Source organism: Galleria mellonella, unplaced genomic scaffold, assembly GCF_026898425.1.
Source record: "Galleria mellonella isolate WM207_F2 unplaced genomic scaffold, CSIRO_AGI_GalMel_v1 utg213, whole genome shotgun sequence".
Classification (NCBI taxonomy): Eukaryota; Metazoa; Arthropoda; class Insecta; order Lepidoptera; family Pyralidae; genus Galleria; species Galleria mellonella.
The window spans coordinates 3,438,802-3,464,051 of NW_026442039.1; the positions used below are offsets into that span (position 1 = coordinate 3,438,802).

The window sequence follows — 25,250 nt, forward strand, 5'->3', positions numbered from 1 at the left end:
TTATATGACCTTAGCAATACAAATATAACAATTAAATGATGCATGTAACATTTGTTAACTAAAACAATATTTAAATAAAAATTCTTTAGAATTATTTTATTGTATTTAATTAATATATTTTAAAATTTTCTTTCAGGAAATCTACTACTGAAGATGACGCCGAGACAAGAGTGTAATACTCCAATATAGTACAAGATTTCCAATGATTCTCAATTAGTATATTAATTCATTATAATTATATTTAATCTATGTAATTAGCATTAATTTTCTGCAAAGACTGTTAACAATCAGTACCCACTGCCATAGAGTAGAAAATACGTAACAGCTATTTATTTTTTGTCTATGCTTTAAGTAGATATTTCAATAGTGGAGATTACTGATGTTTACCCTCTTATTCATAAAAACATCAAACCTTTAATAAACCTATCGAACTGTTTTTTTTTTCTTCTCTTTCTATTAGGCTAAATTCCCAATTTGACAGAAAGTGACAAAACACAGTAATAGTTAAAATAAGTTTGTAGAAGGTTTTAGTTTTTATGAATGAGGTTATAAATGTATAGTATCTAAATTGTTTGACCCAATAAGTGTACTGTTAGAGAAAAGTAAGATTGAGATTTCACAATAGCTTTATGCTTTAAAAGTTATTTCACAACATAGTACCTAGCTAAATACTTTTTGAAAGGAAACATTTTATGTGAAATAAGAAGTTAAAGAAAGACAATGTGTAAAGCAAAAGTTTAAAAAGACTTTATCATGCAATGATTATCATTTGATATATCTAGTAAATCTTGTGAACTAGCTATGAATATTTTTTATTCGTAAATAAAAACTGCAACATTGTTGACCGTTTGAAAGTGTAGTTAAAATATTGCTCTAGGCTATCTTAACTTCATGGGCAGCTCTAGTACAAGGCAAAGGAATCTGACCTGACATCATGTCATCGCTACGTCATGTATGAGATAGAACGAGACAGCAACGTTCGGCGTCCTGTTCTTTTTCATGCATGCGCTAAGGAAAAGATATCTATCGATAGATTCGATTGCCACGTATATAACGATTGGTGTATTAAGGAGAAGTCTGGCTACTTAAAAAAGGCACATAAGCACCTTAGACATGTCTTTGCTCATATTTGAAAGCTCCTCTTTTGATCCTGATATGGGCGCCAGATAATTCATGTGTGGGCATGGTCCATCCGGTCTCTCCTTTAATTACGCCTTTATTTCTAGCGAGCAATATTAACATAAACGTTCTGAAGTATTAAAATAAATAAATACAAGTCGGTAATAATTGATTTATCAATGATAACTCATTACCGGGACTAGTGCAAATATTTGTTTGTGTGTGGACATTATTATTAATTATAAGGTTAAAAGCAAAGCAACGACGCCCAAAGTCAGTCGTGTAAATAGTCAAGTAGTAAATAGAGTTCATTTAGATAATTTCATAGTAACTCGTATTGTATTGTAGGTTGGTATGGTTCGCGTAGGACGCGGCATGTGTAATGTTTCACGTTTGCCCGATGGAACTTTATCTACTGTTTTAATGTAGGTGTTTGAGCGCGCCATTTAACTAAAAATGTTACAAGCAATGTATCCTCTTATAAATAATTGGTATCGTATATTCAACCGCCTTTAAAAAAGGAGGTTTTCAATTCAGTTGTATGTTTTTTTATTAATGTATGTTCATCATTCATCAGTCATCTGTCAGTTGTAAACCAAATTGGAAAATTCTTTTTTTTATCTAAAATGATATGCTTACGGATTATAACATTTCTATGGGACCCCATAAAAATATTATTACAATCGGTTCAGTACTTTAGTTTTACAGTTTTGTAGTTCAAAATAACTAGTTATGCCACAATTAAAGTCGATTTTTTTTTTTGTGGAATAGATTATTTTGTAATAAACTCACGAACTTGAAAATTACTTATTATGCGACACATGTTCAATTGATGACAAATAGACAAGGAAATAAAATTATTTTTGTTATTACAATTTTCATGCTTGAAAAATCATTATAGATATATCTTCATAGATGACAACGACGAAGGTGTTACAGTATTTTCTGTGATGTTCATAATATTGTACATATCTATAGGTAACGGTTACCAATTTCAATCAAGTAGCCATTAGTTTATTTGTTATATTACATAAAAAGTATACTTCAAAAAAATATACTTATTTCAAAAATAATACCTACCCGTATATCTCATTTCGATTTCTGATTGGCCTGCGTGTTCTTTATAAAGTATTTAGTTAAATGGTGCTTCACAATACCTACTGTTACGATACAAATTATTTTTATAGAAAAACCAAAAGCTATTGTCTGTAATCGATGTAACTAGATATATTTAAGCGACATTTATATTTTATATTCGAATCGAAATAAAGCGTTACTCTCAGTGGTAGGTGTATAGCTGTGCAAGATAAATACGCTACGTTAATCTTTCTAATATGCTAATTTCTAATTCTATTTTTAAACCACATTAAATATGAGGTGATCCTTGATTCACTTATCATATACGTGCCGTCATTCTTCATCAATTCTGAGTTGGTTATAATTTATTTTGCAAACAATTGAATTTATGTGGCATAACTTTGACAGATTAAAACAAAATCTTATAACGAATCAACTTTTTTTTTTTTATTATAGGGAATACTATCCACTGCGAATGACGCTTAAATAGATTCACTACTTGAATAGTCAACACCTTATGGGATTGATATTATGTACTGACAAAATATTTGCATTTTTATGTACATACTGAGAGAGTGTTGTGTGTGTTTTGAGCATTTTAACGAAGAGTCCACCTATTTTGTAAATAAATAGATTTTTACACTTTGTAGCGTCTAAATAAGTAGACAATGGATGTAAGGAAAAGCTTTATTTAATTAGGTATATAGGATCTGATTGCCATAATTATTATTTAACGTGTTATCTAAGTGTGCATAAGATTTGTATACAGTGTGGTTTCTCATATCTAAATATATAACCAACTGGACACTTGTGAGCTGAATTCAAATATACATATCTAGATATAGGTACATACTCTTGCTACCATTTTGCTTCGATAAACATTGAAACTAATCTAAAGAGCTACGTAGCTGTTATCTGCTACTTCGCCCGCAATTGGATTTCTTAAATCGATTCTGTTGTTTTTTATAGTACCTACTTATATTTTAAATACATCGAATGTATTAGTTTTTATTCTAAATTATTAATGCACTTATTCAGTGTAACAAATCAGGTTATAATACCTTTTGATACCTATTTGGTATTTTTAATTTCTAAACCCAGTTACATATAAAATATTGAGGGAATTTTACTTTCTAATAAATAACTAAAATACCCTGCACATTTTCTCTCTTCACTAATTAATTTAAAAATTGGTATAATGAATTTGTACCAAAGGTAATTTTGCTTAGAACTATATCCAAATTTTGTTTTATATCTAATATTGATCTGTGAGGATTCTATCGTTATATTTAACTACACAACCAAATATTTACATCTACGAAGAAAACCCTATAACAATAATTATTATTCTGAAGCCCCTATGAGTAAACTTTAAACTTAAATAAATCTAATGACTCAGCTCACAAGTAACTACCGTCATAGAACCATCACATTCCATTTTAATATCCTCTAATTTATGCTTTACATGTTAGAAATTAAGTTTGAAATTGCTGTGATTGTTATGAAACTGCAATTCATAAATATTTTGTTTACATTCCATGCTTGTGATACTCAGTCTTTTGAGTAGTACCAATATTTGAAACATAGATGTATGTACAAACATAAACATCTGAACTGTTTTATATTGAAATAAAATATTTTATTGCTAAACTATAGTGTTATTTTAATAAAGCCATCCAGACATTAATAAGGGGTACGTACAGAATCGAAAACGAAACCATAGACAGCACCAGAGTGACTTTGTACCAAAAGAGTCTGGTTGGAATAGATACCTCAGTCCCACTCAGTAATCTATGGTCCCACTCGTGTTTCTGCCATCGAGAAGTTTGCACGATTCTGTAGTTTGAAGGTTGAAATATGATAATGAAATTACTGGTTACGAAGACATAATATTACATCATAGTCCTCAAAAATGGCAACGAATATTATAGTATGAAGAGGCGTAGACCGTAACTCGATAATCATGTTTACGAAAAAAACATACACCACCTAGGAGCAATCTTAGTATTACCAAGTAATCTAAATTTTAACTTAGTAAAAGTTAAAATTAAGTCAGCCCACCAAATAGCCGTAGCTACGACCGGGAATTGTTAGACTAGGAAATCGCTAGAGTTCACGATATAGAGGTTCTAGGTTGCTTAATTATGTAGCCATGTTCATATTTATGAACACCCTCTGCCGTCAACAAGTCAATATTTACTTTTAGTATTCAAAACAAACACTAAGCAAGCCTATAACATTGTTAACACTAGTTTGATTAATGTTTTGATCCGAATTTCTTTACATAATTATTATTATCTGATTGTTCTACAAATTTATAGTAAATTTACATAATAAAAAGTGAAATAATTTTTATTTTTAAAAAAACGCCGATTCCAAAGTATCAATTTAATTTTAAACAATATATTTTACATTTCATTTTTGTAGGCAAGTTATACGAATGAACAGAAAGAACAACACAAAACTTTTATCTATTTATTCATCAACATACATAATAATATCTACATTTGCACAAATAAAGTATATTAAATTAGAATCCCATCAGTTAACAGTACTTATGACTGATTTAATACTTCGTCGATTTTGATTTGTTCCACATTTTGAACACAACTTTGTGCCTAATACAAAAAAAATCTATAGATTTTTAGATATTCCAACCAAACGATGTTCTATATATGGCATTCACGTAAACACCTATACTTAAGATTTTATGGATACGGTTTTTTTAAATACAATAAATTAGTATACAGGTAAGCAAACTAATATTTACAGTTGGGAGCAACAATATTATTTTAAAGATATAATAATTTTATAGTTATGATAGCAGGTCAATTTTAAAATATAGTATATTCTCCATACATACAGAAAATTGAGAAACTTAAGTTGCTGACATCATTACAACACACTGCAAAAATTTTAGCAGACCAAAAAAATGGATATAATTCACCTCATTCTTTTTATAAAAAAGAATGAAAACGATTTATGTAATAGTTTCAAGAACTTCAATTTATGATTAACAATATCAATAAACCATGGATTACTGTAACATACGGAAAATAAACTAAGGTAATTATGCAAATTGTTTATGTACACTTGTATAGTTGTAACTCGTGACTCAACAAACCAATCTAAGTTTCCACAAAAGTGATGAAAGGTGGTATGGAATGTTTAAGCTTTTCCTATAATGACTAAATACAACATTGCTTGTAATGTAAAGATATCTTATGAAATGATTATTTGCAATGTAACTCTATTATTATAAATAACAACATGAAACACATGTGCATTTAGTCATATTCAACATTAGGATACTGTAATATGTAGTTTTATACAAGTCTAATAATGGTTATAGAATCAAGTTAAAAACACTCCAAAACAATCAAAACCTGACATCTTAGCACAAAATGCAATAATGTAATAAGTCTAATTAACACCAAATTACAACTAGTTAATATGAAAGGTATATTTTTTTCCAATTTATATTATATTAGTGCCAAGATCAGATTTTTATACAATATAAGTTCATCAAAATAATAAAAAAGAAATTTTAATATTCAGCACACATGAAAATAGTATATTGGTATTCAAACATACACAATTCAGCACTATAACAATATGGATTCAAGCTTCGCTCCTGGGATATATTTTGTAGATTTCTTTCAAGCACTGTATAGATTAAGGTCGGGTCGAAGCTGGAGCGAACCAGTGCTATATTGTACACTGAAAATAAAAAAAATTCACTTTACAACAAAACTATTTATACAATCAACTTCAAGACTCTCACCTGTACACTGTTATCTATCATCTACTGATTACCAATGATATAGTAGCTACATCCTTATTAATGAAAAATATATGTACATAATGTAGTCATAAAATATAACTAGCTAAGCCATTGAGGCATCAAGAGGTAACAAACAATAAACATTCATAATATTAGCAAGGACATTTTTCTAAAAAACATCCCAATTATAACATAAAATTTATAGGAAAAACATTAAAATAAACACTTTTAATTAAAAAATTATCATTAAAATTGGTCAACAAAGAAAAGTTATCAGGAAACATGCACAAAAAATAAAAAAAAATATAGTCAAATTAAAGTCAGATTTCAAATTAGAGGATTTTAAAATTTGTTAGAAAATAACCAAATAATATTGATGGTGTATTTATTTTTATATTATATACAATACATACAAGAAGTTCTTCAGTCACATGACTCAAAGTCACTGTCAGTATGTGATGTCTAATGACATAACTACGACTCTACAAATCACATGTACAAAACTAATTTAATAGTAATTCATGTTTTTACTAATCAGATAACAATTTAAGATTATATTTCCATCTATTTGTGGCTGTAACTATACAATGTATTATATATTTTTAGTATTTTTTATTATGACTCAGTATAACCTACTTTAAATAAAATGAAACTAAATATCTAGAAATAAATTAGTGCCTCAAATTCTATTACTATATGTAAATATATATTAGTCTATTTTTGTAGAAAGTGCAGAGTGCACTATAAATAGACGAACAAGGTTTGATTACCAATATTGAGAGTATTTATCCCAAATTTTTTTCATTTATCATTTAATAGATTTCAAACCACAACACATATCAAAAACACTGAAACCTTATTAAGCTCTGTAACACACAATTATTATTGAAGATACATAATGATGAATTTACACATATTAAATTGATAGTTCAAATAAGTAAAAAATACATATACTTACACTTAAATTCAAGTATCTACTTCTTCCTAAGTTACTGGTTGCCCATTTTGACCTTTGATGTCATGTATATACCAACAATAAGACCAAAGAGACCAATGGCTGATCCGAAAATTTCTACAATAAGGATCTTGACGAACAATGCAGCATTGGCTGCATCAGCAAGAGCCGCTCCGGACCCCACGATTCCGACGGCAATACCGCAGAATAAGTTGACCAGGCCCACGGCCAAACCGGCACCAAACATCACATATCCAGCCATCCAATTCTGTTGCCTAATAGTGATGTCAACCAAGGGCTCTGTATATTTTTCCAGCATACCAGACAGTACAATGGCGGTGATCAATCCATAAATGGCGACGGCCTCACAGAAGATGACTGAGATTAAATTTTTGGTCTTGATTCTTGGAGCTTTGACACCACCACCAACTATGCTGACTCCGGTCGTGTGTATGCCCATCGCAGCGCCCACTACTGACAGGGCGACGGCTAACGCGATTCCCAACGTACCCCACATGTACGGGGAAGTATTCTCCAGGAACCATCCGAAGCTAATCTGCTCACCCTTTCCATTGAGTACATAGTAGAGCGAAAATATCGGAATAGCGAGCCCGACGAGCAGCACAAACAGGTAAGTTAGAAAGTATCTCATCTTGAGATATTTAATGAACAAATTGGACTTGTTATAACACCAAATCCCGAAAGGGACGGCCTTTTTCGCCCAATTTTTGCCTTGACAGAAAACTCAAAGCAGAGAAGTCTTGTGATCACAAGACGTCAGAGACAATTTTCAATGTTGCCATCAAATGAGATATGTAATTTAATTTATGAACACTTATCTACTTATCTTCCTGTTTCATTTAGAACTAAAAAAATATTACACATTCAAATTTAATTTTATTCTTTAATATATAGATAAACGTAAACATTTATTGATTATATTAAGGTTTTTCAGTCTATTACTGTTGGTACATATTTAAGTATCTCTCTAATTTAAAAACATTAAACAATTAAGCTAGCTGTAAGTCCAGTGTCAAGTAACTCTTTAGACTATCTAGTACACAGTTCTGTGTTAAAAACCTGTCTTTTTATTCTACAAATTCTATTATTTTTAAATATTTCAAATTCAAAAATTGTGAGGATGGATGAAGATTTGTTATTCTTTCAAGTTTAAATGGCTCAATGAATGTAAATAAAATTTGTTTGTTGACACAAACATATAATACCTATATTCATACAACCGAAACGAAACTGTGGAATATAACTAGTTCTTTATAATTACAAACATCGCACGCACATACAAGCAAACAATCGACAATTCGATTGCTCGTTGTAAAAAAAGTACAACAAAAAGGGAAATAGTGTTAAAAATTTAAAGCAAAAGTGCAATTGTTAGTCATCGCAGCTACCTATATGTTCTTACAGGGAATTATTCCGCTGCACGATTCTCAATAACAGCGAATTTAGCCTTAAGAAAGCCTTAGTTTTATCTTTAATCGATGCACGACGCGAATACTTCCAGAACGCCTATTGCTTGTCAATGAATAGTATACGTGATATATAGAAATAACACCTCAGAACCAATCTTACTATTGTCCAATGACTTTCTGTGCTTTCACTTAATCATATCATCTCACGTTCCCTTTATGAAAAAACAGGCAAATCAGTCAGGGGCTTTATGGCCCCTCTCCAGTGATATTTGTTCGCCGCGCGTTGAGACCTGCGTGTCCTTGGAATAGTTAACTATCGACAGTTTCAATTTCCGTGTGTACCGGCCGGCTTGTTCTGCGCAGTCTTCGCTTGATAGGTGAAACCCCATAGGGGGAGGCCTGGCAAGATGCCAACGTATCAGCGAGCCGGCGGCACCGAGGAATTATGGGGCTTCGGCTTCATCTTCCGCGGAACGTCTTTTTATTCTATTTCAAATTCAAAAATTGTGAGGATGGATGAAGATTTTTAAATATTCAATGAATTAAAAAAATTGTGAGGATGTGTTCTTTAAATTTGGAGTCTGGGGGGCACGCGTGCAGTGGCACCAGGTCCCGCAGGTAGCTCCAGTTCGGCGCGTCTATACGTGCGAACGTACTGGTGGCCAGGTCCTCGATGAAGGTGTTCAGTGTTGTGTCTGGCTACTCTTGCACTGTTGCGAACTACGTTCGCATGGGCGCGGAATGTGAGCCGTCGGTTGATGACCACTCCTAGTTAGGTGACGGTGGAGGACTTCTTAATCTGGGCGTCCCCGAGTTTGAGTTTTGGTAGATAGTGCTGTTGTCTAAACAGAATCGCCTGCGTTTTGCGCACGTTCACCATCTCCATTTGTCCAACCATCAAGGTAAAGTGTCCAGTAATCTTTACATTTGCAACACTTCACATCGACGAAACGGACATCGTTATGTAGACGGCATCGTCGGCATACAGCCATAGGGTTGTTGAAACGCGTGAAGGTCGACCTGATAAAGTATATTGATAGCGATGGGACTAACCTCCCCATTACTAATAATCTCTTCCCCTCCTCTTGCCGGGTTTAGGCAGTGTGATGTCATTGTGTTAGAAATAGGGTTATTTTCATACAGCTATAAACTACTGGCCAGTTGTAAATTAAAAAGATATAGTTTTTAAATTATGTTGATACTCGTACATTCTTAGAAACAATCGTTGCTTTCTGTATTTGCTCTTGTATTAAATTTTATCGTATTTTTATATTGTGTTTATCCTATTCCCTTCCACTACGGAAATATTAGCTGATATCTCAAGCTAAATACCAACATTTTGCCTGTCTTCCATTGGGAAATGCCCTGTGTACCCTATGTGTAATACCATTGAACAAACGCGTCAGTGCCGCTATAGTACGCGGCGGCAAATGATGTATCACCTTATTAGAGATATTATAGCTGCTACTGGCTTTCCGAGACTTCGTCTTTCCAATCTCGCGCTACACTTATTTCGGCGTAAAGACTACCGGGTCTTTGTGCAGTTGTAATTGATTGATGGTGCCAGGTAGTCTTCGACAAAACTGTCAATGGCTACAACGTGTTCGATATCCTGAATCGAATTAGGCTGGAACGGGCGTTCGAATTGGTCCGCGTGTATCTCTGCATGATCTATTGCGCGGTATCGTGACTTTCCGTTGCTCGCTAGAAGGAGATGGATTGGTGATTGGGATTTGGTTAGCCGACGACAGAAGCAGTGGATGCTACTCCAATCGTCGCTAGTATCTTCCAGTAACTGATCCCAACTCTGTTATGTCCATGGTACTACTCATGTCTATAGGCGAAGGTTACCATTTCCCATCAGGTGGCCGTCAGCTTGTTTGCCATTCTAAGTTGCATGAAAAAAAATACTTTCCTATGGGACTCAATTTCGTTCCTAATGGTGGCTGCCTGTCGGTTCAACCTCGCCTTGAGGATGGAGCATCATGTGGTGTGCTTTCATAAATTTTAACATTTGTAAAAAAGATGGATTATCCTACCTTTGATCCAAAAACAATTTGTCACATTTATTCTGCGTATTATTATATCTAGGGCATTCTTTGATTATTTTTGATTAATCTGTTGATTTGTTGTATGATGTTTATCTATGTGCATGGCACCTCGATTTGACATCGGGTCTATTTTTGTATTGTATTTTTTTATTAACAAACAATATTACTAAATGCTTGGTATTGGAGATATTACAGTATTTATTAATTTATTTTTAATTATTTTTCTACTAAACGTCTACTATATCCTCTACTAAGATGTGAAGTGCATAATTAATTACCTGTATTCTATCTTTAGTGAGTAGGGCATGTGTTTCAAGGACGAAAGAAGATGGAATGAAAAAAGAATGAAGTCCCTGAAAACATCACAGAAAGATGTGGTCCGCCTACGCCAGATTCATTGCTCGGCATACCTACCTATATCTTTTTATCCTAACAGTTATATGCACAGTTCTCACCGTTATTCCATTGGTTTGCCACGATCTTCCATCGTTTTCCGATCCTCTTGTCGGATTCGAAACTCGTGGAACTGCACTAGCACATCGATTTATGGCATGGGAGAATTTAATATATGAGACCAGACCTTCACGAAAACTGGCCGTGAATCCCAAAGAAATAGAGGATCAAATACGCATGAATCAAACATACTATAATAGAACACGCCAAGATATACCCCGTTCGGGACATAAACGCCTAGGCAAAAATAAAGGACACAAGAAAAAAAAGAAACCCATTTCTAATAGCACCGGCTTTGAAAAAACTTTATTTAATGCTTCCGAGTCTAACATTACTAATGGTCATGTTCATTGGGGATTTGGAATAAATATGACCCATGAGGATGAAAATACTGCTATCAACAAAGATCATATACGTAAACAATGGGTATCCTTGAAAGAAATGAGGCGTAAACCTGATAAGCCCCTTCATCACAACTATGCATCTGGAACATGCGGAGCGCCTGTTTTTGATTATGCTCATCTTGTTGTTGCAAATATAGATAATACATCACTGTTAACGTTTGACAATGTTGCCAAAATATGCAAGTTACAGTCATTTCTTGTAGTTCTAGGCGGTAATGAATATTATAAAATATGTCAAAGAGTCTCAGACTCTCATGATATTTGTTGTCCAGTATGGAGTGTGCCAAATTATATAGCTTTAATATCTGGAAAGAGTTCATGTGAAAATTTAACTAGGGAAGATGTAAACAAGACTGTAACTATATTAAAAAAATGTGCTGCTTACTTCCACAATTTTTCCCTGATGGCGTCATGTGACCTGGATCGTTGTAAAGTGCCAAAATATTGTTCACAACATGATGCTGTTTACAACATGTTATTCTATTTGATAGATTCACATGCATTTACCCCCTCAGACTATTCCCAAACATTTGTTAAATATTCCATGATATTCTTGCCACTGCCATATAGCAGTACCTCATTACCTTACTATGAAAAATTACAAAGTTCAAATTTGTCTTATGATACACTTATTATACCAGCCATAGATTTTGGGCTAAAAAATGCACTTTTTGACTTGTGGATAATTCAAGATACATGGTTAATAGGATTAGGTGGTATTTTTGTATTTTTATGTGTATGGTTCTATTGCAAATCATTGATTCTCACTTTGCTGTTATTTACAGCTATAACTTATTCTCTTGGTATTGCATACTTCTTGTATATTTATGTGTTCATTTTAGAGTTTTTTCCTTTTATGAATTTATTAGTGATAGTTGTTGTGATAGGCATTGGAGCTGATGATGCTTTTTTGTATGTTAAAATATGGAAGATGATTAGTAAACAGCTCATGAGGGATAATGTTGTCACACAGGACAACTGTTTAACTGATATTAAGAATATCTCCAGTGCTGGTGAGACAATTCTAATACAGATACTTGAAGAAACATTGAAACATTCTATTCTGACAATGTTTATAACTACATTGACAACTGCTATTGCATTTTATGCCTCCTATGTAAGTTACATACCTGCTATAAACTGTTTCAGTGTTTTTGCAGGTACTGCCATTCTTGTAAACTTTTTCCTAATGATTAGTTGGTTACCTGTATCAGTATTTATAATAGATGTTAAATTGTCTATAAATAAAGGTAAATGTTTAATTAAGATGTATAAATGTATTAATGACATTTGGGAAGATATCAGAGTTGTCTTGAATAGATTCATTATTGTATGTGTTACAAAATTTCATGTTCTATTTGCTGTATTGTTGTGTGCTATAGGGATTTATAGTGTTGTTATAGTGTTTTTTTCCCCTGGACTTCAATTACCAGAGTCCAAAGAATTTCAACTTTTTCAAACTTCTCATCCTTTTGAACAGTATGATATAGAATATAGAGATAAGTTTTTATTTGAGAGATTTGGTAAAGATATTGGGACTGGTAGCAAAATGCCACTTAGATGGATATGGGGTATAAAGGCAATTGACAATGGGAATCATATGGATCCATATTCAACAGGACATTTAGTTTTTGATGATAAGTTTTCTATATCAGATCCTAATTCTCAGAAATGGTTGCTGGGATTCTGTTCCAGAATAAAATCCCAACCATTTTATCAACAAACTTTGGGTCCTCTATTACCCAACTGTTTTATTGAAAGTTTTAAGATGTTTATGAGCAGACGATGTATTGATGTTATAGATAAAATAAATAGGACTCCTTGCTGTGAGTCATCTCGATTTCCATATAAGAAAGAAGTATTTAATTATTGTATTATAAAAGCTATGGAGTCTTTATACCAAACACCTCGTGAAATTTTTATGCCTGGAGTTGCAGGACCTAAATTTCTTAGAACTGCTTCTCCAACTGTAGCAGCAATCGTAATAGAGTTTGAAAGTGTTGTTCCATATTCAATGTCCTATATGGCCATGAATGATTTCTTTCTTCGTGTCGAAAATTGGACACAACATGAGTTGAGGTCGGCTCCACCAGGCATGACTTGCGGGTGGTTTCTCTCTGACTTACAATTTTATGACTTACAAACCACATTAGCCAGTGGAACGGTAATGGCTTTATTGTTGTCTGCTAGTTTAGGGTTTGTCGTTCTCATACCTGCTACTTTAAATTTTGTGGTCAGCATTTGTGCACTGTCTGCTATGATATTTTCATCTACTGTTACAATAGCTATTTTAGTTTTTAATAATTGGAAACTAAATGTTTTAGAAAGTATAGCCATTTCAACATCTGCTGGATTAGCTGTTGACTTTAGTCTTCACTATGCTTTAAGTTACACTAATGCCAGTGGAGTAACGTCGGCTAGAGTGAAGTATGCGCTTACAGCATCTGCTGGTCCCACAGCTGCAGCTGCACTGACTACTGGTTTTGCAGGGATATTTCTTTTATGGTCGAATCTCTTACCTTACTCTCAAATTGGTACATTCCTTGCATTAATAATGTCTGTAAGCTGGATATATGCTACCTTCTATCTTTGTTCTTTGCTCTATATTTTCGGACGCAATTCTTCAAAAGAGCCTCCTATTGAGGATAGGAAATCAGTCTCGCGAGTTAGTTCTATATGTTCAGGAGTACCAAATTTAGAAAGTCACGAATTAGAGCATTTGGCTGATAGCAATCGCACGAATCTTACACATTCTCAGAGCCATTCCAGTGTTAGCGGTACGACAGTTGTTTTACATGAGGATTATGATAACTCGCATATTAAGATTGATAAGAAAAGTAGTGATAACAGTAACATAGCATGTAACAAGGACTGAATGTTTAGATGTAGTTAGTCTTAAGTAGATTCACATTTTGAATTTTTTTTTTATATTGTTGCAGTATTATTAATTACTTTGTATGAATTGATCTCATGACAGGATTATTTATTTAATCAAGTACTTATTTTATACAATTTATTTTTGTGCCTGTGATGATGTACTTAATTACGTCTTAGTTTTTTTTTAAATCTGATAAAATCTCATATGTAAGAAATGATTATTGAGACAATAATTATCACATAAATACTTCACAATCGACAATATAAGATCTAAACGAGCTTAGCTTGAACATTGACCCTCTCTTAATTTTATCATATAGATTTAAGTTTGTTGTTATATATAGGTGGATTTGGTATTAATTCTGCGAACAGCTTAAATGTTATGTGTTAAATGCTACTTAACAGCATTTTAGTGTAATTAATCAAGCATCAGTACACAATTTGTTGTTACTTTTGTATTGTATTTTCTAAGTATTAATTTTCATTTACTTAATCATTATTATAAATTTAAGTAATTCTTGTCAATTCATTGTCACAATGAAATTAATTTGTATTACTGTCTACACCACCCAATTTAGGTGGTGTAAAGTGTGTACTTAAAACTAAACCATTGAAAGAGGTAAAATAGTTTCTTCAGGGTGGGCAACGCGCGCGTATGGCCCATGGTATTGCAAATATGGTAATCGCTTACCATCAGGTGGGTGTGTGCTTATCTCTCACTTCAGTGGTATGAAAAATAAAATGTCTGTATATACCCATTTCAACTCATTATATGAGTAATATTTATCAGAAGATACAATAAAATAAAATTAAAAAGTATAGGTAACTAATTAGGTACATACAAAAACTTAAAAAATTTGGAGATACTTATTAAATATACAAAAATATTTTATTTTAAAGTAACAAAATGCTTTGCACAATTTTTTTGTATATAAAAATACCTACCTATTTAGGTAATTTTTATTTATCTACTAAACAGTATTTTTCAGTTTATATTTTTATATGTTGTATGTAGATTGGATATTACTAGTAAGTATCTACTTTGTGTAATTATTGATATTAAATGAACTATATCTATTTTCATTGTCTGTTTAATTTCTTGTTATTTGTAAACCTTTTGTTTACATCCCGTTAAAAATCTAAACTAATTGAAACTTCTCCAAGAAAATATGTTAAGATTTATTTTCAACCGATTTAAAATAAGGTGTAGGTTTGTATTTTTTACTTTTGTTACTTCAGAACTCCATTATAAACCGAATTAGAAAATTATTTTTATTCAAAAATTTTATGGGAGCTGTCTAAAGCAATAAAACTTATAGACTAGTCCGCGATAATTTTTTTATCAAAGTACTATTGAACCGTCAGTAGTTCTTGGTTTTAAATCAAAATAGTTTTGCCAAGACCAAAATCGGTCTTTTGTAAAATATAATCTTGTTTAAGATTCTATTCCACAAAACAGATTTATGAGACCTGTCAGAAAGTATCATAAAAATCAGTTTACATAGTTCTGCTGAAGTAACAAATAATACAACTGAATTGACCTCCTACAACCTCCTTTTTAGTCAGTTGATTATGATATTACCAAATATCATGCAAACCATTGAAACCAAAGATTTTATAATTCTTTGTTCTTAGATTGAAACCAAGAAAGATAGTACTTAGATTGAAACTAATAACGAAAGAAATGACAGAATTGTTACAAGGAGCCTTTTAATAATTGTAAGTAAATAACAATCTCCACATGTAGGTATTAATATGTATTATTCTTTATCTTTGATCACGATGTTAAATGACAGCGCACTGAACCAAAAAGTAATATATAGACAAAACGTCAACAATTACCTATTTACTGTATCCACCTGATTGTCATTCAATTAATCTGACATTTCATAATTTTCGTCTTTTTAGTGATTCATCACAAATAGATTAGAAATTTAATTAATAAATTTTGTATTGTTATAGAAGAATAATACCTCTGGTGTATTGTATTAAAAAAGTATACAAATTCTTAAAATTATTGTATTGTGTGTGGTATTGATGATTCATTCGGTGAAATTGAAATATAGCTGATACAAACAAAACAACGCACCTATTAAATTTGTTAATATTTTCTTTGATTAAGAACTAAACAAACCAAGATGTTTTCAACAAACCCTAATTATACTAAACTTAAAACTCATTTGAGGCTCTCCATCAACCGTCTTAAGTTATTAGAAAAGAAGAAAACAGAATTGGCACAGAAAGCAAGGAAAGAAATTGCTGAATATATTGCGGCGGGTAAAAGTGAACGTGCAAAAATTCGTGTGGAACATATAATCAGGTAAGTAGAAAATATAATACCTACTTTATATGTTTTGCTAATGATTCATATTAGAACTCATAATATGTCCTTGAAAATTTATATTATTTACGACGTATTTGATGACTCAATTGTGGTATAGATTGTAGAAAGAGTAATATAGTATATTTTTGCATAACGTATGTTGTATATTATCATTACTATATATATTAGATAAGACTAGTGAGAGAGAGAGAGTTTGTTACCTGTTAGTGCCTTAACCATTCAAACAATCTTATTATAATTATTTATATTGATGTACATTGTTACTTAGGATGGAGAAAGACATTTTATCTCATTCACATAGTCAGATTTATAGGTAAAAGCTAAGCTCTTTTTTTTTATCTAACTTAAAATGATAAACAATCTGATGATCTGATAGAAAGTGGTAACTGTTTTCTATAGTATATATATTATAAAATATAGCAGCACATGAATAGGGTATCATGAATGTCACAGTAATATTCTATGATTTTCATGGTCTTTCAGAAAAGAGTATTTGATTTCTTATCCATGATGAGTTTACCATTCTAAGTTGCATAAAAAATATCCATATTGATATAGATTGTCATAATGTTTTAGAGAAGACTATATGGTGGAAGCTATGGAAATAGTGGAAATGTACTGTGATTTGATATTGGCGAGGTTTGGCCTTGTCACTCAAATGAAGGAATTAGATGAGGGGCTAGCTGAAGCCATATCTAGCCTCATTTGGGTAGCGCCCAGAATGCACACAGATGTACAGGTATATTGTTTTTATTGTTGTATTAAATACTGGCCATATAGACTATTTATACCATATTTGACTAGTAAAAATGTGTCTCTTATCTTATTAATTTATTTATTTTAATAATTTGCTATTATTAATTTGGTAATTTAAAAAAAATAATAACTAAATTAATTAGAAATACAACTAATGAGAATGTTGGGTGAAATAGTATATGTATATACATATGCCCTGTGATATTCTATGCCACTTATTCTGTTAGTAAATTTAATCATAAAAAATGTTTAACTTATTCAACAACAAGGCAATTATATTAAACATGTGAAATGTAAAAATTTTCAACATATTTATTACAATTCAAGACACCACATAAAGAATACAATAGCTCTGCTATTACACCATGTTTATGAGGATAGTAGAGCAACATATATGTTATTCTATATACAGTAAATGTGGAAGTACTTTTACTTAGATTGCTTAAATCTTTAGCTCCAAATTATTGTATAATCATACTCTGAGTTTTTCAAATTAATACAAATCAATTTGAAATTCCAAATACAAGAATACTCACCCAATTTTAAAAATGATTATAAGCAAATAAAACTTGATAGACAAGATATAAAATTAGTAATGTATTTAATATTTAATAGGTACAGTTAGATTTGAAAGTTAGTTAAAAAATATAATCTATATTGAAATAGCACAGCAATGATGTTAAAATAAGTAATTAAAATTTGTATACTTTTTTTTAGGAATTGAAAGTCATATCTGATTTGTTTACGGCGAAATATGGCAAAATTTATGCAGACGCGTGTAGAAATGAAAATGTGAACACAATCAGTGACAAGCTCAAACACAAATTGTCAGTTCAGAGCCCTCCAAAAATTCTCGTCGAAAAATATCTGATAGAGATAGCTAAGAACTATAATGTTGAGTATACACCTGATGAACAGGTTATGAGAGAGGAACAAGGTAAGTGGAAAATAGTATAATATCGTAATTAGTAAACATTATTACAATAGTGCTTAAAATTGTTAAATAGAAATGTAAACAATCATTTTAAAATAAATTACATCTATTGTTCAACTAAATTATAACTTGTAATTTTGTATTGTTGTACATAACAATAGAACTATTATAATAATTTACAAATATAATTGAATTTTTAATTATAATTGAAAATTATTATATATGGAGTGAAATTGAGTTCATAGCCTTATTTTAAGAATGTTCTACCAGTGAAATTAAACTTTTTTGTTAAAGAAACTGATTCAGAAACTACAAATGTTGAACCTCCCATACTATATGTCCAGTTATTCAGTTCATATGGGAGGTTCAAAATGTAAACCCCCCCCTTTATAGGGGAGGCCTAAGGGGAAAGCTTTAAGCAATGGCTAATATGATGATGATAATGTTGATCTCTGTTTTATGCTTTTTTTAGTTCATTGAGTTAATGACTTCAATTTAAACCTACACATGAATCGTTTCCCTATTGACAGGTCGTGATGCACTGCTGATTGACATTAATGGCCCACCCATGCCGCCTGGTTTCATAGGCTATCCAAACCCGCCACCAATGCCTCATTTGCCTGATTTGCCCCCTGTGCAACCATTTGCTTATCCTACAGTAAGTTTTTTTTTTACAATTATATTTAATGGTTAGCAATGGGGTCACCAGTCCACGTAACCATTCCATTTGAGAGGAGGGCCATTGTTAGTAATGGGAATTAGTAATTCCAGCCAGATCTAGTCATCATCATTTCATTACCACATGCATAAATCATTCCTTCCTTCCCCTGAATAATTTTGATTTCTTAAAGATGAAAATGGAATGTTGATGTGTGTCGACATTCCATTTTCATCTTTAAATCATCATTTGTGTGACATTAGGATAGGTAAGGATGAAGGTAGGTCAGTTCAACCCACCATAACAGGGGGGAAGGGATTGTTAGTAATGCAGATTACTAGTCTCATTGCTAGTAATATACCTTGTCAGGTCAACCTTGACATGGCTCCCCCTTGGAAATCATTGTGCTGAATTCCAGATGTTTCATCACGATGGGTTAACCTAACCTGCTTTTTCATTGTCATCTGTCAGCGTATACCGTTAGCGCTGATGGATTGCCATTCTATTATCACCCATAAGAACCACAATAATATCTAACAGGGAAAGTATGAAAATTTTCACTGATTATATTACTAGCAATGGAGACACTAATATCTGTTATTGAGAATTCTCTTCTCAATATAATGTTGATTAACCAACAGATATAATTTCAGAAACCATCCGGCGGTAGTGCGGGCGGGTTTATCGCTACTCCTCCGGCCGCTTACGGCGGGCCTAGTCAGTCCCCTATGGGATACAACTTGCCGCCTGGCGTCGACTCTAAAAATTTAAGCAATAGTTTCCTTCAGGTAGTAATTTTTACAATCAAGTATATAATACTAGTGTATCTATAGAAACAATTATGCGAATTATTTTGTGAGCATGTGTATGTCTTGTGTAGTAGAAAATAATTCCATTTTAATATTATTCTAAATATGTTCTAATGACAAGTAGACTCCTATTGTGTCCAAGACTGCTCGACGGCTAGTGAACACTATGTGTACCCTTGTTATTGTACTTTAAATCTTACAATTTAGACTGTAATAATACCCACTGCTGCTCAGGCACTTCTGTAATTTTTTTTTGTGATTGTGTATTTTTTTTTTATAGTGTATCAATGATTCTATGCCATTAAAGCTATTGATCCTATTCTTCATGTAAAACATTCAAAGGTGGAAGGGGTGAGGGATACTTTAAGTCCCAATGCTTATTTCTTCCACAATTGAAATAAAAACCATTTTTCCCTTTACAGGAGGAAATGAGTAATCTCCCACCTGCTTATGACAGCATTAATCACGATTTGGTAATTTTTTTTTAATTTTTATTTTACCTGCTTCGAAAACATAGTAGTAATGCACCAAAATAGTAGATTAGATTGTGTTGTGAATGCTTTTATTAAATATGGCAGCATCTGAATTACTTGTCAGTTTTAAAAACAATTTTCAATATTTTTTAATAATTATTATTTAAAAACATTGAAACATTTACTTTCAGACAGCTTGATCCCATATGATCTTATCGAACTGACCCATTTGTATGTAAATTTATCAATCTATTAGCTGTATTTGCTATTTTAAATACCATTAAAATTAATGTTGAACATTTATATATATAATATGAAAATAATAAATAAAATAAATTTTCTATAATCTATATTTTGACACTACATACTTAGCTTATATTTTGAACATTTCATCACAATAAACTGAGTTTAGGCGTTTTTGTGTGAAATAAATGTGAAACGCCGTGTGGTCCCCGCATAGAATGGGCCATCTCTTACGATTGGGTGTCGTAAGAGGCGACTAAGGGAATTTAATGGTAGAGAGATAGACAGCAGCGTCCATCTTAAAATAGCACCAAAGCCCAACTGCAGTTGCCAGCCTGTCTGTCAAGTGTGGCAACTAGTGGTCAAATCCTCTTTAAGGGGGAGGTTTATATCCAGCAGTGGACAGTTAACGGCTGATATAATAAAAAATAAAAAAAAATGTGAAATTCTAATATTTAAATAGAGCAAAAGGTTTTTTGCATTATTAACTCATAATTGGTAATTATTTACATCGGCTTTAGGGATACCCGACTAATTTCGAACAATTATTATAAAATTCGTATTTAAAACATGAATGAAGCTGATATAAATAATTACTTTATTATACATATTATAATTATATTTTATTTTTCCACTGCAGCCTGCTCACGTGCCGACACCACAGCCCCGGCCCCGAGCGCCGCAGAACGTTCGGACTCCACAGAACCAGTTCCCCGAGTTACCGGAACTGCCTTCTGTGCCCTCCGACCTGATCTTACCTTCAGTGCCTCAAAGCAATAACTCCAATACAAACGCTAACAATTCTAACGCACCCGATGAGATAGACTTCGAAGATCTGAACCGACGTTTTGAGGAGTTGAAGAAGAAAACATAAGTAACAAATAATTAAAGTATATATATATATATATATATATATATATATATATATATATATATATATATATATATATATATATATATATATATATATATAAGATATGAATAGGGTATTAAATTGAATACAAATTACATGACTTAAGTCTCGTTTACGGATATATGTTATCTGTAACATTAGATAGTGTTTCACTATGAATGTTCACAAAACACCATAACTTTGTTATAAAATAGTGTACTATTAAAGTTTCATTAATCTTCACATTATTTATAGATAAATACTCTTCCAGGCAACCTTTGGATAAAGAGGAAATATGTTTATATTTATTATATTATCAATATTATTATAGATAATCTTAATATGGCGTACCGTTCCAACTTTTTATTATGTGTGACCTTATGTGGTGCTCTGTTTGTGTTTGTGAGAGGACACCTTCAGTAGCAGTCTAGCCAAAGGAGTATTATATTCCTTGCTTGAAATATTGTAAATATTTTTACTCATACATTTTTAGTTCTTTGGATTTTGAATAGGCGTGGTAGACAATCTATACTTTCAGACTCATCCATTCTAACAAGAGATTGAATACTGGAATATTAAATATAAAAAACGACGTGTCACTCAAATAAACTGTTTTTTTTAATTACTTGATATTTCAAGTAGTTGTATTTGATCATTATGGGCAGCTTTTGCATAAACAACTATAACATCATGCAATACTCAAATCTCTGAATTTCCGTAAACGAGGCCTTATAAGTAAAATCAAGGTTAAACTTCAGTTCACGTATCATCTTAAATTATTCGTATACGAGAATTTTAACGTCACAAATACATAGATTTCAATAAATAATAAGCTACAAATCACTTTACATGGTTTTGGTCACGATTTTGATATTGACATGCTCAATTTTCGTTGTAGAAAACGCTTTTGGAGACAATCGCAGTATTTCTAGCTTATGAATATCCCTAGAAAAAGTATAATCATAAAAGCAGAATTTATTGTATAACATAAAGGGTAAGATCTAAGTCATGTTGGTACAATTTGTGTCTAATTTGAGAGAGGTATCTAGTCTCTAAAACTGATGTTGTGAACGAGACGAGTCATGGAAATGGATATGGCAAGACATGTAAGAAGCATAAGATGACGCCATATTTAAAAAGTTTATATGCTAATTGAGGAGGAGTCGAAAGACAACTGGTGTGTATTCATGCGACGGTATATAAAAGTGGATATAGCAAGAGATATATTGGGATAGAGGCCTTCGATATTTTGTTCTTTACCTACTCTGAGTATATACGAGGTCTGTCCGGAAAGTTCGTATAAAAGTGTTCTGGAATGCGAGAAAGAGGAGTGGGGAGGCCAGGTAAGCGCAGGACCCCTTCCTTATGTCCCTAACAATGCTTCAGTTCTGGTCTGACCGCCGTGCGGTGCGAACTGGCTTGTCACGCCATCTGTGAAGTTACCTCTTAACGAAACCCCGTCGGCATGGAGCCCGCTTCCGTTGAAGAGCAGCGCGTCGTAATCAAGTTTCTCTCGAAACTCGGCAAGAATGGCCGTGAAATTTTTGCCGATCTCAGAACAGTTTATGGGGATGATGCTGTGAAGGAACCAACCGTCCACAAGTGGCTAAAAAGATTCAGAGAGGGCCGAGAAAGCATCAAGAATTCGTCCCTCCAGGCCAGACAGTTGATGGAAAATTCTACGTCGATGTGCTCAGACGCCTCAAAGCTCGTGTGGCACGAGTTCGTCCAGAATTGGCGCGAGAGGGGCGTTGGATTCTTCACCACGACAATGCCCCTGCCCACACCTCTCTTGTTGTCCGTGAGTTTTTGAGTAAAAATTCCATTACGGTGACCGAACACCCCCCTATTCGCCGGATTTGGCCCCGTGTGACTTCTTCTTGTTCCCAAAAACCAAATTGGTACTTCGGGGGCGGCATTTGGGGGACATAAATGAGATAAAAAAAGCTACGACGGGGCAGCTGAGAAACCTACAACCAGAGGACTTTCAAGGAGCCTTCTCACAGTGGAAACGGCGTTGGCACAAGTGCATTATGTCACAGGGGGAGTACTTTGAAGGGGATAAAATTGATTTACCTGAATAATTGTAAAATAAAATTTTTAAAAAACTTTTATACGTACTTTCCGGACAAACCTCGTACAGTGCATGGTGGCACTATTCTTTCTACGGAGATTTAATTTTATATTTGGAAATTTGTATACATGTAGAACGGGAATTTCATGAATTTACTACATTTGTCATTTTAACTTCATCCGGAAGTCTTTAGGGGACGTACAGCGCTTTGTGCTACAGCGTCTCACCTCGCACAACAATTCCCGTTAAGCTTGTATAAAAATGAACATGAGTTTTAAAAATAATATTTGGAAACTTTTTTAATTTCCAATGTTAATTTTACCTATAATTGTTAGTAATGCAGATATAGATTTGAATAAATTATAAGAAAGCATCTAATATTTTCAACCGACTTCAAAAAGCAAGTTTTCAATTCGGTTGTATTTTGTAATGTTTGTTACCTCGTAACTTAGTCGATTTTAAACCGATTTGGATTTTTAAATAGAAATTTTATCAAAATCAGTTCAGTAGTTTAGTTTTTAGATCAAAAAAAAATGTTTTTGTCAGAATTGAAGTCGGTTTTATTATCTCTTTTCTGTCGAGTAGAAAAGTGGGCATTATTAGGTACACTTGTGTTATCTATTTAGATCTATATCTGGATTACTCGTGTTTATATTATATTTAGATTTATATTATAGTTATTTTTATATGTTAATCAATATGAATTTAATATACCTACATAAAAATTTAACTTGTTTGGCCAACGCAATTTTAGTTGCAAGTGGGGCCATATTCACAAGCACGATGTAATTAAAAATATAAATAAATATTATATTTTATTTAAGTATATTTTGTAGTATTTATTGCAAATATGCATATTTTTCCTAATAAATCAAGACCTTTTTAAGGGCAAACCAAACATAATGTACAAAATTCTGGGTTCACACCATAATGTATAAAAATATGTCTGACTAGCTAACCGCTCCGGATTCGAACGTGTGGATAAAATATTGGAAAATAATATATAGCCCATGCTTAGATTATATAGATACGAGTGTCCATACAAATGCTTCGAGAAAAGTGGGTTAACTTTTTCATACAATTTTGCGTGATAAATAGGTATGAATGATTCCTTTATAATTTCTATATTTATTTTTATAATTTTTGTACTTTTTTAAGAAGCAAAAATTCATTTTATTGAATTAATAATTAAATATAGATAGTTTAGGTACATTGTGTGCGTAAATACTTTATTATTGTGTTCTATATACATAGAACACATAAAAAACCAGTCAGCTAATTTTACAATTAGCTGACAAAAAGTTGGCCTGTTTTTCCGGTTCGATACTCTATCTATATAATATAATCTAAGAATCCATGTTACTCGATGACAACGTAGCTTTCAGTAGGTGAATTTTTTTTTTAAATAGCTTTAGTAGTTTTTGAGTCTATTCAATACAAACAAACACAAACCTCTTTATAGAAAATAGTATATATAATTAATGTTGATTATGAGAATTAAAAGAATAATAATATTTTGATATTATCAGTATTATTGCTATTAAATAAATAAAAATAAATACACATCACTGTAAGAGGACAATTCGAAATAAAATAACGCAGTTATATCAGCGTGATAATATAATATCTCTGATTTCATAACGATGTTTAAAACTACGCATAAACAGCATTTTAATATCTATATAGAGAATACAGATATTATAATCACGGTAAATATTTCGTTTTATAATTTAATAATAATATAAAAATCTATATAGGAGATATATTTAATATATACATATATAGGAAAGAACAACCATTTTTTACTTTTTTACTATTGAGTTGTAATACTTTAGTGGGTTGTTGTAATGATGAAATTACAAACGCTGCAACTTAGCTCAGGAATGGCAACGCATGGTGGGTATCATGAGCGAAACA

At 32.2% G+C, this 25,250-nt stretch overlaps 4 protein-coding genes across 4 annotated transcripts in view; 3 read left to right on the plus strand and 1 right to left on the minus strand.

The window, feature by feature from the left end:
- LOC113511902 (protocadherin-like wing polarity protein stan) overlaps nucleotides 1–3,838 on the plus strand; it is a 218,967-nt gene extending 215,129 nt beyond the window's left edge. The window contains exon 58 of the mRNA XM_052894517.1: nucleotides 137–3,838. Coding sequence (XP_052750477.1) covers nucleotides 137–176 — 40 coding nt within the window. The 3' untranslated portion in view covers nucleotides 177–3,838. The remainder of the gene's footprint in view (nucleotides 1–136) is intronic.
- An 819-nt stretch (nucleotides 3,839–4,657) lies between these two features.
- Nucleotides 4,658–7,724, minus strand: LOC113511580 (V-type proton ATPase 21 kDa proteolipid subunit c''). Its single transcript, XM_026895221.3, has 2 exons — nucleotides 6,939–7,724; nucleotides 4,658–5,916 (listed from the first exon to the last, which is right to left on the minus strand). The coding sequence occupies exon 1, from the start codon at nucleotides 7,585–7,587 to the stop codon at nucleotides 6,970–6,972; it is 618 nt and encodes a 205-aa protein (XP_026751022.1). The 5' UTR covers nucleotides 7,588–7,724; the 3' UTR covers nucleotides 4,658–5,916; nucleotides 6,939–6,969.
- Nucleotides 7,725–10,490: 2,766 nt separating this feature from the next.
- LOC113511730 (protein dispatched homolog 1) lies at nucleotides 10,491–15,233 on the plus strand. The gene has a single exon (XM_026895438.3). It carries the CDS (start codon nucleotides 10,789–10,791, stop codon nucleotides 14,146–14,148), a length of 3,360 nt encoding a protein of 1,119 aa, XP_026751239.2. The 5' UTR covers nucleotides 10,491–10,788; the 3' UTR covers nucleotides 14,149–15,233.
- Nucleotides 15,234–16,023: 790 nt separating this feature from the next.
- LOC113511662 (IST1 homolog) lies at nucleotides 16,024–24,161 on the plus strand. Its single transcript, XM_026895339.3, has 7 exons — nucleotides 16,024–16,470; nucleotides 17,071–17,233; nucleotides 17,968–18,187; nucleotides 18,715–18,842; nucleotides 19,496–19,630; nucleotides 20,074–20,124; nucleotides 21,008–24,161. The coding sequence occupies exons 1-7, from the start codon at nucleotides 16,289–16,291 to the stop codon at nucleotides 21,239–21,241; spliced, it is 1,113 nt and encodes a 370-aa protein (XP_026751140.2). The 5' UTR covers nucleotides 16,024–16,288; the 3' UTR covers nucleotides 21,242–24,161.
- Nucleotides 24,162–25,250: the final 1,089 nt, after the last annotated feature.